This window comes from Papio anubis, chromosome 2 (assembly GCF_008728515.1).
Source record: "Papio anubis isolate 15944 chromosome 2, Panubis1.0, whole genome shotgun sequence".
NCBI lineage: Eukaryota > Metazoa > Chordata > Mammalia > Primates > Cercopithecidae > Papio > Papio anubis.
Window position 1 is genome coordinate 157,076,542 of NC_044977.1, and position 19,397 is coordinate 157,095,938.

The 19,397-nt window shown below is 37.4% G+C and overlaps 1 protein-coding gene across 32 annotated transcripts in view; it reads right to left on the reverse strand.

The window, feature by feature from the left end:
• The window catches only part of CEP63 (centrosomal protein 63), a 177,774-nt gene that overhangs the window by 104,904 nt on the left and 53,473 nt on the right, over positions 1-19,397 (reverse strand). For 21 of the 32 annotated variants that reach the window (XM_021934846.2, XM_021934845.2, XM_021934842.2 and 18 more), the window contains 7 exons: positions 18,877-18,999; positions 14,192-14,305; positions 5,116-5,349; positions 4,672-4,811; positions 3,482-3,619; positions 1,463-1,577; positions 394-591 (listed from right to left, as the gene is read on the reverse strand). In XM_021934846.2, the coding sequence (XP_021790538.2) occupies positions 394-591; positions 1,463-1,577; positions 3,482-3,619; positions 4,672-4,811; positions 5,116-5,349; positions 14,192-14,305; positions 18,877-18,999 (1,062 nt within the window). The remainder of the gene's footprint in view (positions 1-393; positions 592-1,462; positions 1,578-3,481; positions 3,620-4,671; positions 4,812-5,115; positions 5,350-14,191; positions 14,306-18,876; positions 19,000-19,397) is intronic. The other 11 variants (XR_002520546.2, XM_017955883.3, XM_017955884.3 and 8 more) reach the window with 1 other exon arrangement.

A 19,397-nucleotide genomic window follows, 5' to 3' on the forward strand; every position in this document is an offset into this window, starting at 1 on the left:
TCAACCACAGCAAGCGTGTTCTACTATCTCTTAGAGACCTCTGTATTTTCCTGTGCCTGAAATACTTTTCCTTCCCCTCACCCAGCTCGCTCCTAACTTAGCTTTGCTATCACACCTTCTGGAAGGCCTTTGCAGTGAGTGGTCTAGATTCAGGCTGCTTGTGATCTCTAGTGACTCTCATCATATACCACTGATACAGTCACTTTACTTGTCTGTGTCTACTCTCACCTCTGCACCACCCTCACTAAACTCTCTGTTAACCAGCATACCCTCAGCTCAAAGCAGGTATCTAATAAAAATTCACTGAATTAAATATTATGAAAATTATGTCTTTAATCAATTCCATCTTTAAAACAAATTTCAAATTTAAAAAAGTTTTTGTTCAGGCTTCACCTTATGCTCTACTGCTTTTTCTTCTGCCTTTTGTATCTCTGCTTTGAGTCGCTTTTCCATGTCTGAGGAAGAACCTTTGGTGGAAGCAATAGAGATATCTCGCTGATGTAACTCCTGAGTTAGATGGGAGATTTCCATCTTCATTCCTTCTAGTGCAGAACTGTAACTTTGTTCACCCTGTAAAATCTGTTCTTTCAACTATAAAGAAAGCACCAAAAGAGAAAGCATTTAGATAGAATAATATGTTACCAGCTAATAAAATAAAAGCTTACCTTATCTCAAGACATTAAATTTCTCCTGAATTAAATCTGCAGAAAAATTAGCAATTTACCAAGTTGCATATCTGTACTGAAGGTCAGGTGGTTATACCTACAATCATTTATTATACCTCAAAACAGGGAGAGATGGGTTATTCAAGTGCTGAGGACCAGAATCAAGGTCCATGCACACTATTTAGAGGACAGTACTTGTGACCTTCATTCTTTTTTATAGTTGTGAATCTAAAAGTTTTGCTCATATGGTATCTTGGTCCACAGGATAACAAACAGAAAGAACAAGAGGAAGAAACGAGCGAGAAGTAATTTTCAAAAAGTAACAAAAAATACAAAACAACAAATAGGACAGTTAGGACCCACTCATATAGACACAAACAGCTCTGCATACCTCAATAGCTGACAAGGATACCAACCACATCATAGCACAGGAGACAATCCATAAATACTATGTTTAGGCAATAAGAAAATATTAAATGACAGTTCATATTTTTTTGCAAACACTAAGTGTATGTCTTTTAGAAAACTTTTCATTAAAACATGTTTAAAATAAAGTTTTTAAGTTCAAAGGGAACAGCCTTCAATTATCTTAAAAATATTTATTGGGCATCGGGGGGATGCCAGAGAAAGAAGGCACTTTCCCTATGCACATTCCACATACTCTTCCACTCCTAAATATCAAGTGGCCCCTTGAACTACATTTTTCTCTCATTAAAAATAACCCCTATAATCTCCAAACCCACAGCTCAGTCCATAAACACATACAATTTTGCAATCCTAGGTATGCATATTTTTACCTTCTTAATCTCCGCTCTGTATTCATTGTTATGTGCTTCCATCCTCTTTAATTCTTCGTATTTTTCCATTAGTTCTTGACTCAGCTGTTTACATGTTGCACTCACAGATTCCAAACTGTATGACAAAAATAAGATCCCATATTTAAAACAAAACCAAAATCCCGAAACCTATAAATTGGACTATATAATTTACATTCTTGATGTCCAAAAAATATCCAGCCAATATCTTAAACATGACATCACTCACTTAAATATTGCTAAAAAGCCAATCAATAAAAAAACTGTGATAAAAATGTAAATTGTTGTCCCAATGTCAAAAATAATAAACTTAATTTTAGTCAAATGGAAGAGTACACATATACTTCAATGATAACAAAGATTATCTCAAGTACTCCAGGTATTCCAAAAGGAATAAAGCAGAAAATATGTGTGTGTATGTATGTTTGTGCATTTAACATGTAGATAAAAGAAAATACTTACTGGTTTCCAAAACCAGAAATAAATGTAAAAACAAAAAATGTATTACTTAAAGATAACTTAAAAAGTGTAAAATGATATTTCTCTTGTTGTTTGCCTAAAGGTTAACAGTTCATGTTAAAAGTAATTTTATCTTTTACATACAGAAAATGCCAGTGTACAAATGATGATGAGTCATGTGTTTAAAACAAAATATCACACTCTTCCCAATCAAAAAGTTGAGAGGTATGAAAAACCAAAAAAAAAATTATAAGTACGACAATGACAAGAGGTTAGGTAGGTATGGTATAGCATTAGTCAGGATTCAATTAACTTGCAAAGGAAGTAGCAACACCCTGTGGGGCAGGAGGATCACCGTGTGTCAACTGTTACCCCTTCCTACCCTGCTTCCAAGGTGGCAGGGAGGACAACCTAAGTGAAGGGCTGCTAAACAGGTGAAAGGTAAAGAAGTAGAGTCAGTACAGACAATTCTTTTAAAGAATTTGGTCTTGGGCCAGTGGTGGCTCAAGCCTGTAATCCCAGCACTTTGGGAGGCCGAGGCGAGGCCGGATCACAAGGTCAGGAGGTCGAGATACATCCTGGCTGACACAGTGAAACCCGTCTCTACTAAAAAATACAAAAAACAGGTGAAGGCGGGGTGCCTGTAGTCCCAGCTACTCAGGAGGGGCTGAGGCAGGGAGAATGGCGTGAACCGGAGGCAGAGCTTGCAGTGAGGCTGAGATCCGGCCGCTGCACCTCCCAGCCCTGGGCGACAAGAAGCCGAGACTCCGTCTCAAAAAAAAAAAAAAAAAGAATTTGGTCTTAAAGAGAAGTACAGAAATGTGGAAGTAACTTGACGGAGATATAGGATTAAGGGATGGTTTTTCCCCCAGATGGGTGACGTTATAGCATATTTTATACCAGTGGATATAATTCAGCAGAGAGAAAGAACTTGATGATGTAGAAAAGAAAGGATATAACTACAGAAAAAGGACACAAGTGGAGTAGTTGGTCTTAGAAGTGCAGAAAGGCACAGGTGTGGGAAGACTGGTAGTTTTGATGACAGAAAGATTAAGAAGTTCTCCTTTAATTGCTGCTGTCTTCTCAATGAAATAAGAACTTAGGGCAGGGCGTGGTGGCTCACACCTGTAATCTCAGCACTTTGGGACGCTGAGGCGAGTAGATCACCTGAGGTCAGGAGTTCAAGACCAGCCTGGTCAACATGGTGAAACCCTGTCTCTACAAAAATACAAAAATTAGCCAGGCGTGGTGGTGCACGCCTGTAATCTCAGCTACTTGGAAAGCTGGGGAGGAAGAATCACTTGAACCGGGAGGCAGAGGTTGCAGTGAGCCGAGATCGTGCCATTGCACTCCAGCCTGGGTGAAAGAGTCGGACTCCATCTCAAAAAAAAAAAAAAAGAAACAAGAACTCAGGCAGTTTGTGGATGCTAGAAAAAAATCTTATTTTTTTCACTATGACTACTATATTCATTTTATCAATATGATGATCAAAAATTCATTTTAACAACTTGAAATTTTTGAAATGTGTGTATAATTATGTACCTGCCTTCAAGACGAGTCACCTCTGCCTGCAGAAGTTCCTCACTAGTATGGGTAAAATTCAACTGCGAGAGCACACTGTCTAAGTCCCCCTGCCCTTGAGAGGTGTACTTCTTTTCTGCCAGAGATTCTTCCCGTAGCCTATGGAAAGACATAGGATGACTGTTAAGGCCTTTATCTCTGCAAACACAAACAATGCACATCTAGTTTGTGTTTCCCAACCATTTTTGATAAACGCTTTGTAACTCTTCAGTTTGTCTCCTGCTTTATAAAAAGAATATTGGGAGAGGAAAGACAGTCAAGAGATCCTAAAAGTTATAAAAGCAGCAATTTACTCCCTTCTTAACTGGGATTTGGCCTATTTTTCAAGGGAAAAAGACAAAATGGCAAAATCACTTCAGTGACACTTGAAACCTTGTAGCAAAAAAACTGAAAAATTACAGGAGAATTCTGGCAAAAATAAAAATGTGCACCAGACTTACATCAAGCAAGAGGGTTAGCCCAATGGCTGGCTGCTATTATTGATAAGCAGCTACTAATCACGACCTACTCCACCAAGAAAGTGAGGCCTCCAGGAGACGTGAATGACAATTCCCTGCACGTTTGGATTTTCCCAAAGCATGCAAACTGACCTTGGCTTCTAACTTTCTAAACATGAGAGTCTCTGTTAGGGATCCAAACTGGTGGCAGAAGAAAATTAACCACACAAAATTTTATAACACTTTAAAAACCTAACTCAGAAGTTAAAGCCAATTAAGAAAATCCACAATACGATCAAACATAAAATTATGAATATGCAATATTAAAACCAGTGCTTGGACGGGCGTGGCAGCTCAGACCTGTAATCCCAACACTTTGGGAGGCCGAGGTGGGCAGATCACCTGAGGTCAGGAGTTCAAGACCAGCCTAGCCAACATGATGAATGGCCATCTCTAAAAATACAAAATACTAGCCAGGTATGGTGGCGTGCACCTGTAGTCCCAACTACTCGGGAGGCTGAGGCTGAAGAATCGCTTGAACCTGAGAGGTGGAGGTTGCAGTGAGCTGAGATTGTACCACTGCACTCCAGTCTGGGCAACAGAAGGAGACTATCTGAAAATAAAATAAAAATAAAATAAAAATAAAAATAAGCCTAGTGCTTAATGCCTAGCCATTAAGTGGCTAAGATGAATAATATTTAAGATTAAATTTACCTTATAGCTTCTACAGCATGTTGAGTGTCAGCTGCCTTTACTTTTTCTTGTAACTGCTCCTTTTGCATTCTTCCCTCATGGATGAGATTTTCTTGAGACTGAAGAGCTGCCCTTAATTCTCTCTTTTCTTCCTGCAGAGCCTGCGAAAAAGTCAAATATGATTGTAATTTTCCTTCAATTCTTTTTTCTTCCTGCAGAACCTGCAAAATACCCAGAAATTTCTAAGCCAGCTATTATTACAATTTTTCTATTTCATAAGAAGCCAGGAAGTCAGACTATAAGTTATGTAACAGTCACAATATTAACAAAACTATCAATATCTGATCCATCATTTATAAAGCAGGGAAGAAAGTATAGATTGTAGAACCTAGTTCTAGCTTAATAACACTCTCTTAAAACACACATACACACGCTTCCCCCAATTACAGTGATTTTAAAACAGACCTCTAATAGTTTTTCAGATTCCCTCAATTTTTCTTCTTTTTGCTGCTGCTCCTGCAGGACAGTCATACTGGTTCCAACCAAGTCATTGACCCTCATGGTGAGCCGCTCTATTTCCAACTCATTGGCACAGATAGTGTCATTGGCACGCTCCAGTTTACTGCTTAAGTGTTGAATTTCTGATTGGCTGGAAAGTTCCACAGACTCTAATTTCTGTTTCCGATTGGCGAGCTGAGCCTAGAAACACAGACTATCAATCAATAGGTAAAAGGGAAATTATAAAATAATCAATGAATAAGACTAAAATGAAACTATTATTTCCATAGAAGCATAAAGCACTGGCTCACTAAAATATATATACATTGAGAAGGGGTAAGAAAGAATTGAGAGGCTGGGCATGGTGGCTCATGCCTGTAAGCCTAACACTGTGGGAGGCTGAGGCGGGCAGATCGTTTGAGCTCAGGAGTTGGAGATCAGCCTGGAAACATGGCGAAACCCTGTCTTTATCAAAAATTGGCCGGGTGCGGTGGATCACGCCTGTAATCCCAGCACTTTGGGACGCTGAGGCAGGTGGATCACGAGGTCAGAAGATCGAGACCATCCTGGCCAACATAGTGAAACCCCATCAAAATACAAAAATTAGCTGGGCGTGGTGGCGCATGGCTGTAATCCCAGCTACTTGGGAGGCTGGGGCAATAGAATCACTTGAACCAGGGAGTCGGAGGTTGCAGTGAGCCAAGATTGCGCCACTGCACTACAGCCTGGTGACAGAATGAGACTCTGTCTCAAAACAAAGAAACAAAAAATACAAAAACTACCCAAGCATGGTGGCATGAGAGGATCACTCGAACCCAGGAAGCGGAAGTTGCAGTGAGCCAAGATCATACCACTGCACTTCAGCCTGTGTGACAAAGTGAGAACCTGTCTCAAAGAAATAAATAAATAGAAAAGAATGGATAAAGTAAAGGGATTCCTCAGGAGAAGAGATGCTACAGTATTCTACCTACTTACACAGAAATTCAACTGCAACCTGGCTGGAATTATTTCCTATGTAAAACATAGGAAATAGGAGCTATAATGCATTATTATATTTCTGATGGAAGTTTAGAAATTAGATTTCAAAATCACTAAATTTGTAGTTTAAATTCCGCCCCCTGCCCCCACCACCTGGAGCATGTTGTAATTATTCTGTTTTAACATTATAAACATTCATATTTAGATTAGTCAAAGTAACCATAAAATGCTCTTTAAATTCAGAGAAATGGGGAAATTGTGGATTTTTGTTTATTGGAGGAAAAGGTGCTTATAAGGGAGGAGAGATTGGTTCTGTCATCAGTTTTTGGACACTTCCTGAGTTAAAAGAGGTAGACAAATATAGTGCATCTCAAATTGGTTTCTCTCAATGATATATCTACTGACTACTATGTTTTAGGCTATGCATCCCAGCAATATTGGGTTTTAGCTCCAAACTTTTTAGTATTTACAAGTTTTAATCCAGCATCCTGGCTGGTACTTCATCTACACACTGAAGATGAATATAAATAATCTGTGGAAGTAAACTTCCCTTATTCTAAATATTTCTAAAGGTAAAAGCACACAATTTTATTTTAGAAATACAAGTAGAAATATCTCTGGGAAATCTATCTGTTGCAGATTTAAAGATTTTATTATTTGCAGTACAGGTCCAAATCCTGTACTGTATACTGTAGTCAAATAAAGTAGATGCTAAAAACTTCCCATAAGCCAGAGAGAGGGTAGAAGAGAGGTGAAGAGACAGACAAATACTGTTTGTATAAATTACTGATCAAGATTTCAGTGCAAAGAGCCTTTTTTTTTAAAACCAGATTCCTACAATGGTATAAAGGAAGAACATCAACATTTAGGTTTAGATTCACTAGAACAATTGCTAAGCATGGAACTGTCTCCAAACTTTTAAATATAATATAAACTTTTTTTTCAAAGAGGAAAGGTTTCCTGTGCAGAATAAATAAATGCAGAGAATGGGTGAGGGTGAGAAGGAGAAAAGGGTTAGAGCTCAGCTTGCTGAAATGTCCCTTAGTCCTACCCTTAATCTGTGCAGCAGCCCTGGGTCTTAGCAAAACACAGCTAGAAACCCACTGCCCAAATGGGCACTCAGATAATACATCATTGCAAAACACTATCTTCCTAATACTGCAAGAGTTACCTAATACTATCAACTCAAATCTGTGATCTTAAACTCAGTATTGATATAATAAACTAATAGTCAAACCAAGGTATACTTTAACCAGTGATTCTAGATTTGCTAAATACTAAAAAACTTCTCAGTTTTGAAGAATGAAGAACATAACCTTCTTTCACTGATTTACTATTTTGGTCACACAAAAATACAGTTTTTTTTAAGCATAGTGAAAAGTACATAATCAACTCAAGAACAAACTCTAAATTTTCATTGCCTAGAATACACTAGGGTTGCACTACCATCGCAGTCACCCACATGTGGCTACTGCACAACTAAACTGTGGCTAATCTGAATTGAGATGTGCTCTTAACTGTAAAACACAAATTCAGTTAAAGATTTCAAAGACTCAGTTTAAAAAATGTAAAGTAACTGTTGTAATATTTGATATATTGAGTTATTAAAATTAATTTCACCTTTTTACTTTTTAATGTGACTAGTAGAAAATTTTAAATTACATGTGACTCACCAATATCTATTAGCATTACAATAATCTCAAGAATACCTCATCAATACTAAGAAAGTATTATTTTTATTTTTATTTATTTATTTTTTTAAAATTTTTTTATTATTATTATACTTTAAGTTCTAGGGTACATGTGCATAACGTACAGGTTTGTTACATATGTATACTTGTGCCATGTTGCTGTGCTGCACCCATCAACTCGTCAGCACCCATCAACTCATCATTTACATCAGGTATAACTCCCAATGCAATCCCTCCCCCACCCCCCTCCCCATGATAGGCCCCGGTGTGTGATGTTCCCCTTCCCGAGTCCAAGTGATCTAAAAATAATTATTTAAAATACTTATAAAATAATGATTATTTCTGATAATTATCTGGCTTTAGAGGTATTTTAAGGTTGGCATATTGTTAAACTTTTTTTTTTTTTTTTTTTTTTTTTTTTTTTTTTTTGCAGTAACCACTAATTCTTTGAGCCAGAAACAGGCATTCCTCTTATTAATCTAACATTTAGCATTCTATTGGAATGGGTAGAGAGTTATTTCAACAATACAAATCACAGCAGAGGTGGTTAAAAGAAGCAATCAAGAAGGCAATTTACATCAGGGAGACTGAAACTGAAACTGAAACAAATGGCCAGTGTGGGCAGCTAAAGGGTGAAGGAGAGTGAAGAAGAAATTGGGGACTGGGGGTTGAATTCAAATCCTCTTCTGGATGTGTGATAGGTACTTCCTGGTGCTTCAAGAAAAGGACTCTCCCAGATAGTGAGATTACTATGAACAATGTGATATGAAGCAACAGGGCTTTTTATTTTCCAAAGAATCCCAGTATAAAGGTATGGCCATTGTAAGCATCAATCCCTTACTAAGCTTCCCATCACTGTCAACTCCAAATGCGCCAGTGCAGGCCACAGCCTTGCAGCATTTAGAGCAGCCTAAAGAGCCTGCTAACAACACAGCTCCCACTAAGATCCTGTTATCACTGCTGTGTCTATGCTACTACGAACTTTTAAACAGTAAGTCTAAGTCAATTCAATTAACTCTGATATTTCTACCAAGACAACAGATTAACATGTGAGTTAGGGTCATTTTTTTTCTTCAAAAGTTGTGACAGCAAAAGGATGCTTTTAAAAATATAACATATATACTTATAAATACATTTATATACATATAATTAACAGTGGAGTTAAAATTAACTTGAAGAGTATCTTACAGCTCATCTAAGCATTTCAAAAGGAAAACATATAGAGCAACCTCTACTTTTTTCACATACTGTTTATCAGCTAAATATTTTATATTTTATGTTGGCTTAATATTTTAATTTTTTTCAAATGTTCCTAATGTTCACTAAGTTTTCCTTAAACATTTCCTTTGCATTATGTAGGCAAGAGAAAAAGTAGCAGGCAATTTGTTGCCTTCTAAACATAAATGACCTTGGTTTTAGACTGTACTGATCCTTTTCTTATACTATATAACCTTCATTCTGTTATTACATCTAGCATTATAGTTTAACAACTGTACTTTTAAATAAAATACATTTTAATATTTGATAGAACAAACATCCCCCATTACTCCTTTTTAAAAAATGTTGGTGGCCAGGCACGGTGGCTCACACCTATAATCCCAGCACTTTGGGAGGCTAAGGCGGGTGGATCACTTGAGGTCACGAGTTCGAGACAAGCCTGACTAGGATAGTAAAACCCCGTCTCTACTAAAAACACAAAATCAGCTGGGCATGGTGGTGCATGCCTGTAATCCTAGCTACTTGGGATGCTGAGGAGGTGGATTGTTTGAATTTGGGAGGCAGAGGTTGCAGCGAGCCGAGATTGCGCCATTGCACTCCAGCCTGGGCAACAAGAGCAAAAATCCACCTCAAAAAAAAAAAAAAAGTTGGCTAGTATCATTCATTTATCATTCCATATGAATTTTAGAATCATTTTGTTCCTGAAAACGTTATACTCAGTAAATTATATAACCATTTAAAAAACAAATTTAGATCCCTATCAAATACTTTACACTAAAATAATTTTTAGATAAAATGCATTAAAAAGAAATGATAAAGCATTAGAAGAAATTTGACTTAGGTAAGACTTTATAGTATGATATCAAAGATAGAAACGCTGAAGAAAAAATTGATAGAATTAAGTAATTCTAATTAACTGTTTAAAAAACAATTGTATTTCCATAAAAAAATTAAGGTAAATTGAGTACACACACACAACTGTAACATAATAGCAAAGGACTTATACTTCATACTTAAGTGTATGAAGAGCTCTTTCAGAATAGTAAAATATAAACATCTGGCCGGGTGTGATGCTAACACTTTGGGAGGCCAAGACAGGCAGATCACTTGAGGTCTGGAGTTCAAGACCAGCCTGGTCAACGAGGTGAAACCCCGTCTCTACTGAAAATACAAAAATTAGCTGAGCGTCGTGGCAAACACCTGTAATCCCAGCTACTCAGGAGTCTGAGGCAGGAGAACTGCTTGAACCCGCGAGGCAGAGGTTGCAGTCAGCCAAGATCAGGCCACTGCACTCCAGGCTGGACAACAGAGACTCTGTCTCAAAAAAGAAAATAAAATAAGATTTAAAAAAAAATCCTAAAAGAAAGGCGAATAAAGGACACAAATAATTTATGAAAAATGAAGTTGGCCATAAACAGATGAAAAAAGTGCTCAACCTCACTCATATTACAACAATATATATTAAAACAATGATATCATTTTTTTTCACCTATAAGATTAGCAAAGACAAGCCTAAAAGTGGGGAAAGTCAAAAGAAATAATAGTGCTTAATGTAGGGAAAATATGAGGAAATGGATATTCTCACATACTACTAAAGAAAGTCTATCAATCCATCATTGGAGAAAACTTTGGCAATGTATATTAAAATATTTGAGTGTACTCTTATACAGCAAATCCAATTCAAGGTCCATTTCCTAAGAAAATAAATATTCCTAAATGTTTATATAAGGATGTTAATCTAAGCACTATTTACAAAAGTGAAAAGTAAAAAACTAAATGTTCTACAGTAAGGGACTGGTTACAAATGTCATCATACGTTTGACGATAGGGTGGACTTCTATGTAATCATTATGACTACAAATTTGTTGACATATCGTATTTAAAAAGGAAAAATTTTAAAGCTGTGAAGTGCTTAGCTGCTTAGCATAGTATCTGATCACATAGTAAGCATTCTATATATTTTAAAGTTATTACTTCATGGAAAATTTTAAGCATACACAAATATAGAGAGAGTAAGATGAACCCCTATCACACAACTTCAAAAATTATCAACACTTTGCTACTGTCAATATTTTTTAAAGTTTGCAACTACCCCTCCCTTCCCACTCACAGTGCATATAGGTTTTTCCTACCAAAAGTACATGAATGTATTGCACACTGTATGTAAGCATACACAAAGTCAGAAGAAATTTATACCAAAATTTTATTCATGGTAAATCTCTAAACGGTAGAATTATGGGTGATTTAGTTATTTCTCATTTTATCCGCATTTTCTCATTTTTCTAAAATAAGCATGTATTATGTAATTTTAATAGCTTATTAAAAGAAATGAATTCAAGCAAATATATGTCAAAGAATGAGAAGTTGTTTCTGAATTATACTTTTAGATGTTAAAAACATACAAGAAAAAAATTATACAAAGATTTTTTTTTAATGAAGGGTAGGTTAATATCCACTTAGTCTCCCAGGTTTTCCACTGCTATTGTTCAATGGTGACCCACATTTCAACCAAATGCAATATATCAACCTTGACGGGATTCTGACTCAAACATCCGATTGTAAAAAGATAGTTTTTTGGACAACTGGGGAAATGTGAACAGACTGGATATTAAGTTATATTAAGAAGTTACTGGCCGGGCGCGGTGGCTCAAGCCTGTAATCCCAGCACTTTGGGAGGCCGAGGCGGGTGGATCATGAGGTCAGGAGATCGAGACCATCCTGGCTAACATGGTGAAACCCCGTCTCTACTAAAAATACAAAAAACCAGCCGGGCGTGGTGGCGGGCGCCTGTAGTCCCAGCTACTCGGAGGCTGAGGCAGGAGAATGGCGTGAACCTGGGAGGCGGAGCTTGCAGTGAGCCGAGATCGCGCCACTGCACTCCAGCCTGGGTGACACAGCGCGAGACTCCGTCTCAACAAAAAAAAAAAAAAAAAAAAAGAAGTTATTATTCTATTAATGTGATACTGATATATTGTAGTTATTTTTTAAGTCCTTACCTGTTTGGAAATAAGATGATATCTATGATTTGCTCTGTAATATTCCACCCCAAAATAAGAAGTAGTGAATGGTATAGAGTTTCAGTTTGACAAGATAAAAAAGTTCTAGAGATCTGTTGTACAATGTACATATAGTTAACATTACTATACTATACATTTAAAAATGGTTAAGGTGGAACATTTTATGTGTATTTTACCACAATTAAAATAAAGATTTACAAGATGACAACTATTAATGCTCGTTAATGGATATAGATAAGTTTATTTAGATGTTTAAAAAAATGATGATCATACAGCACTGGTATATACTGAATCATTGAAAGATTTAATTTTATTTAGTTTGCCAAGGGAGAAAGATAAATACATTTATAGGTAACATTTTTATTAAACAATCAGATAGTTTTAGGTTAAACAAAACTATCAGAAGAATAATTCAAACACCCTTAGTAGGAAAACAAATGTTGGCTGTTGAAAGACTTCTTACTCTAGCCGTAGCTGAATTACAGTAAGTAAAAATCCCATTTTTGCTAACAATGAAGTTTTTATCATGTAGAGTCAATAATCACAATAGTAATTTGGAATAGAATAACAGTAATGTGAAAAGAGACTCTATAATCAATAATACTCCATGGATAAACAATTGAGAACTGTAAAAATTAAGACTCAATTTGTTTTTTTGTCAATCTGAAGCCTACAACTAGAATATAACAATATCTTGGTCAAGTGTGGTAGCTCACACCTGTAATCCTAGCACTTAGGAGGCCAAGGTGGGAGGATAGCTGGAGCCCAGGAATTTGAGATCAGCCTGAGCAATGTAGCGAGACCTCATCTCACGAAAACCAACAAATTTTTTTGTTGTTGTTAAGAAAAAAAAAACATGTATTATATATAAAACAATACCTTATAGTTATTAGGTCTGTATAGTGCTTTGGCATTCAAGTAAAAAAACTGGTCTAGACATCTCATGATTTCACTGGTCTGTCTGGCTGCGTAGCTTGCTGTGGCCTAAAAAATAAATTTCTTCCTTGCAGTTGTTGTGAACTTTTCCTATCATTTTGAATGAAGTTACTCACAGCAGACCCACTGTCAGTAGTTAGACAGCTGATATTTCAGGGAGACGAACAAAAAGTTAATGCATTATTGAGACTTTAAAAAGCATACAAATGCAGATTATTTTAAAAAATCCAAAAAGCCAAAAAAAGCAAAAAACAAAAAAACCTCCCTTCTAGCTATTTCAACTTACCCAGTCTGTTCCCTCATTCTATAAAACTAAGATAACTACCAACCTTGACAGATTATCATAATATTAAACAGAGAACACACACAAAAATTGTCTAGAAGCACTGGGTCAATGTCTAGCACATAACAGATGATCGCAACTTTTTTTTAGTTTCCTTTATGTTCTTGATTCTAACTGAAAAAGGAATGAGCTGAATAGGTTCTTATAAGACATATTCCTAAAGTAGGTGTCTGGTTTTTGGTTTTGCTTCAGCCATTAAGAGAAAAGTTTCTATCAGTGTTCTAAAATAAGTATTTTTGTTACCACAAAGACACCACTTTTAGTTAGTATGCACACCATTGCCATGTGACTCTCTCCACATCTGTCCGCACGGGCAGACAAACTGAAGCTCCCCGGCTGAGGCACCTCGGCCAAGACACCCCAGTGACCATGGGGATGGTGCAAGGCACAGACTATAGTAGAGCTGAGAGACCTAACAAGAGACAGAAAGACATGGAAAAGGAGACAGAGGGAGGAATGGGATTGTGGTAAGGAAGAAAGAGAGGAGAGGAAGAGAGGGCGACAAAGCCAGGGACCAAGATGAGGACAGTGAACATGGATGCAAGCATAGAGCCTCAGTAAGCACGACAATGACAGAGAGTGGGTGAGCAAGTCAGAAACAAGCAAGGAGGCAAAGCAGCAAGCCGGCACAAAGACATGAGCCTGGACAGGAGAGTGAATACACGCATGTGTGAGGGCAGGAGGGAAGGAGGAGCTGGGTCTAGATGCTGAGGAGGAGAGGCTACCTAAACAAGAAAGAGAGCAGGGTTCGTGGAGAGAAGCTGAAAGAGGCTAAATGGTACCAGGACACTGCATTAAGGTAGTTCAAACTTGATCAAAACCTATCTGCTTCTCATTATTTTAAAAAGTCTTAGGCCTACCTGAATTATCTCTGATTGTTCAGCCAGAGCCTTCCTTTGTGCCTCCAGTGAAGATACCTGTTGCTGATAAATCAAGCGTTGCTTCTCCCAGTCCAGCGATTTCTGACGGAATTCCTGAGGAAGCAATTAGAGTACTTAATTTCTGAGTGCTTCTCCTCACTGTCACTACTTCCCAGACTCCCTTTTACTTTAATTTCTCCCCATGTCCCTGGGTACGCTCACACCTTTCTCCACAGCAGGAGACCCATTACTCACTTAGCTAACAGAGCTAGAGAGCAACACTAAATTCCTCACATACTGTGCCTCTGGATATCTGTCTTTCTAAATTTAACACCCTAATGGTGAGGAGTATGAAACGCAGATGCTAAGCACTGGATTCAGATGTTTTTCATTGATTTGCTGCCACCTAAGGGTTGTTATAATTTTCTAGTGAATTTTCAGAAAACTGACGCTAAGATAACTAAAATTTTTAAGTATGATTACAGATATCCCTCGCTATCCAAATTCTTGATATCCAGACCCAGGAATTGAACAGATTAAATTTTCAGATAAGTCCTTTGGTAACCCAAATCTTACTTCTCAGTATCTAAAACTCAAGAACCAAGTAGATTCAGACAATACAATATCCTTTGATGTCCAAATTTTTATTATCTCAACAGAGGAACTGCAAAGGCTTGAATAACAACTTAAAGTATAATAATAATAAATAAATAAATAAATAAATAAATAAATAAATAAAAAAAGAAAATCTGTACTAAATTTTAACAGATATTTGTAACCCAAAGCCGAACAGTTCAAAATTAATGATGGATCAATAGTAACATCAAATTGCATGATCAAGAAAATGATTTCAATATTTATGAAAATGGGGCAAATCAAAGGGAAAGGAAACTCAATCTTTCTATCACTGTCTTCCAGGATCCTCAACTCCAGAAGTCTCAGGCTCCTTAAGATAACTGTTGCTAACCAAATTTCTGATATTCATTCATTTATTCATTCATTCATTCATTCAATCATTCTACTATATATGCCAGGTACTGCTTTAGGTGTCAGGGATACAATACTTAACAAAACAAACAACCCACCCTAGTCCCACTCAACTGGGGGCAACAGATGACACATTTCTTGTATGGTATAGCAGACGGTAATACACGATTTGGAGAAAACAGAGCATGAAGTCTTCAGAGTTGGGGTTGTAATTTTTAAAAGGGATGGCCAGACTGAGTGAAAAACATTTAAGTAAACACTTAGGGAGATGCGGGTGAAGTTACAATATTCTGGGTGGAAAGAACAGCCTTGAAATAAGAGCATCCTGGTGTGTTTAAGGGTGAGAAAGGAGACTGGTGTGGCTGGAACAAAGTGAATGAAAGGGAAAATAGGAGAAGACAAGGTATGAGAATGAGACCACGTAGGCCATTAGGATAACTTAGGTTTTTTTTCTTTTTAATACTTTAAGTTCTAAGGAACATGTGCACAACGTGCAGGTTTGTTACATATGTATACATGTGCCATGTTGGTGTGCTGCACCCATTAATTCATCATTTACATTAGGTATATCTCCTAATGCTATCTCTCCTCCCCCTGCTCCCCACAATAGGACCCGGTGTGTGATGATCCCCTTCCTGAAGCTGCTGGAAGGTTTTTGTATAGGAAGTGATATAATTTGATTTACATTACAGCAGAATCATTCTGGCTATTGTGCTGAGAAAAGAGAAGTCTAAGATGACTCTGAGGTTTTTAGGTCGAGCAAACTGAGTTGCTATCAACTAAAACATGAATCAGTGTTGGGGAGATGAGGAAGAGAAAGACAGGACCTTTAGCTTGGACATGTTAAGTCGGACACATTTCAGACATCATAGTGGAGATAGGAAACAGGCAGTTGAAAGTTATTCTGTCATGAAGAGGCAAAGTCTCGGCTAGATATATAAATTTTGAATTGTCAACATATACACAGTGTTAAAGCTATGAAATTCAATGGGACCAATAGGGGAGTGAGCGTAGACAGGAAAAAAAAAAAAAAAAGGAAAGGTCCAATGACATGATCCTAGGTTAAGGAGTAACGGAGACTGAGGAGTGATGAACAAGGAGAAAAATGAGAGAAATGTGGTTTTTCTCAAGCCAAGTCAAGAAAGAGGGTAAGGAGGTGGGAGAGACCAGCTCTCCTACAAAGCTGTAGGTAGGATGAGGAAGATGAGGACCAGCCCACAGGCTCTGGGAATGTGTAAGTCACTGGTGACCTCTATGTGAACAGCTTCTGCAGTGTGAGGGGACAAAAGCCTTGAGTGGGTATAAGAAAAATGAGACAAGAGGAACTAGAGACAAGTATAGATAATGGAGGTAATTTTTTAGTTATAAAATGAAAGAAATAAAATGGGGCAGAGGAGGAAGAGACAGGTCAAGAGAGGATATTTAAGAGGAGGGAAATTTGGATGCTGGTAAAAAATATCCAGTAGAGAGAAAAAATTAATGGTGCAGAAAAGAGAAGTTGAACTACTAGAGTAATGCCTTGGGTAGAAAAGGGGGAGGGCATGGGTAGTTCCTCCAGGAAAGAAGGCAGGGTACATGGGCACAGAAGCAGATAGGTGGGTGGACACAGAGCTGGAAGTCTATACACAGAGCTGGAGGTCTATATATCTTTGGGTTATAAAGATATAACCCAAAGGTGAGGATGTGGGGATAGGTGTTGAGAGTTTGAGGAGAAAAGCAGAAGTCTGAAATACTCATTGTGGAAAGTAGGAGATGAGAGGAAATACAGTACGATTCCAGGTAGCATTAGGACCCATTTGAGGTTAGGGACCATGAATTTAAAGGGATATCAGACAGTATAGTTAGGGTTTTCTCCAGCCATGTTCAGCGATACATGACAGGTAGAGAGTGGGCAGAAAGGTGGACTTAAGCAGATCTGTGATTCTGCCAAGCAAATATGAGGAAGCAAGAGAGGAGCACACGAGATGAAAGGGAAAGTTAAAAATGTAATCACAGAATTTAAAAGCTGGCTAAAGACCAATAAGTGAGAACACTAAGTAGATAATGGAGCAGTAAAAAGGCAGCAGAATTCAATCATTTTAAGGGATGGATAATGATTACTGAGAGTCAAAGGACTAGAGAGAGTTAGCTGAAAAGATAGGGATTGGTAGTCTGATAATTAAATGCTTGAAAATGAGATTCTAGAGGGGTGGCATATATGGTAATGACAAGAGCTGAGGAATGGCAATGGGAATAAGTAGATGAGACAGAGACATAATCAAACCATCTATGGAGGAAAGAAAGACAAGAAACTGTAAGGTCAGAGTATTATAGGCATCATCCCTCCAGATCCTGAGATCCTCAGAGTAAGAGTAATGTTGGAGAGAACTGACAGTGAGCTGGGTGCTGAAATCAATGAGCCAAGGAAATAACCCAGAGATCAGAAGATGACTACTTTGGTTGTTATGTACATGGGCTGGCAGCATAGGCTGGTAACATGAAAATCAAAGACGGAGTTTTTGAGGTAGCAAGGAAAGAAAATAGTCAGGAAGTGGCAATGTGAAGCAAGAAGGATATAGGGTTTGGGGGGAAAAGGTATTGCTGAAAAGGGTGGAAGGGAAGCAGTATCTGCAGTCTTCTGATTCTAAGCTCTTCAAATGTAAAAAAATTTGAGATATAAAGGAATATTAAACACAGAAATTATAATTTTAAGTAACAATAATATACTGGCATTTGTGGGTGACAGGTCACTGAGAGTAAAAACTTATAAGTGATCACACAAAGATGTTGAACAATGTTTCTCAAATCAGAATAAGCTAGGGGAGCTGGATACAATGCAGATTGTAGGTCCTATGCCATCCTAGGTCCTATGCCATACTGCTGGATCAGCATTTCTGAGAGCCTAAAAGTACCCTGGGAATTCTTATGTCCACTGAAAAACTAATAGCAAGGACAGAGGAAGAGAGTGACAGCTTTGTGCTGCTCCTTCATCTACTCTTGGTACTATTAGCTCACCACCTCCCCTTAAGTTCTCAATATATACAACAATCATGGAGTTATTCAGTCTTAATAAAAACAAAGTCAGCAGAGAAGGAAGTGAATGCCTTACTACATCTAAATGGGAATTGAGAATAATCTGATACAGAGATTACTTTGTACAAAAAGTGCTATGTACTTTCCACATTTACTAAGCCCCCACTTTATTAGGTGCTTGAGATACAATGATATATAAGACAAGACCAATGCCCACAGAGGACTGTCTGTAACTAGTGGTCAGTGTTTCCCAATGGGAGAGATACTGGCATTTGAGGTACAATAATCCTTCCTGTGTGGAACAATCTTAGGCATATTTAGTATCCCTGGTCCCTGTCCCCTAAATGCCAGTTTTATTATGCTCAGTCATTTTGACAACCAAAAAAAAAAAAGGCCTCCATACATTTGCAAATGCTCCCCAAGGGTGGTAGTGCCCTGTTGAGAATTATTGATGGCCAGTAATCCCGTTAACCACAGGGAACCAGATGATGATAGGATGTATGGTGGATCACTCTCTCACCTTTGAAATAGCTTAGTGGCAGTCCTAAAGATGGTAGAAAATTGGTTTCAGAAAATAGTGCCATTAAAAAAAAAAAAAAAAGAAAAGAAAATAGTGCCATTAGAAACAGCATTTTCCTACACGAAGGCTGACAATCACTATGAACAAATTATTACTATGAACATACCTCTATTTTTGCAGTTAACCTCTCAATTTCAGACCGATCTTCCCTGTGATTTTTGGTATTTCCTCTGAATTCCCTCATTTGCTTTTTCTGAAGCTTTTCGTAGCTTCTCTTCAGTATGCCTAACTGTAGAAACAGTTATTTCTATACTTAAAGTTTAAGAATTTGAAAAGAGTAGTGGTGAGAAAAATTTGTATTATGAAAACAAGAGCAGGGCTAACCAGTATTACTGAGAACATGTTAGATTTCCAAACTAAAACACAAAAGGAAACTAAAAATTAAATATATAAAACAAACATTAGTAAAGAAATACATTCAAAGAAAAAATTTTTTAAAAATTTTAAACAAAAGTTTTTGATTACAATAGCCTTGCACTTAAAGACCCTACCACCTAGCCCCACAATAAAAGCAGCAAATTAAAACTCTTTTTCTTTCCTCCAGGTCTGTGATTCTCAAAGCTATGCTCTTGCAGAGCACTGATATTTAGGATGCAGGAGAAGAATACTTTGCAATTAAATCAGAAT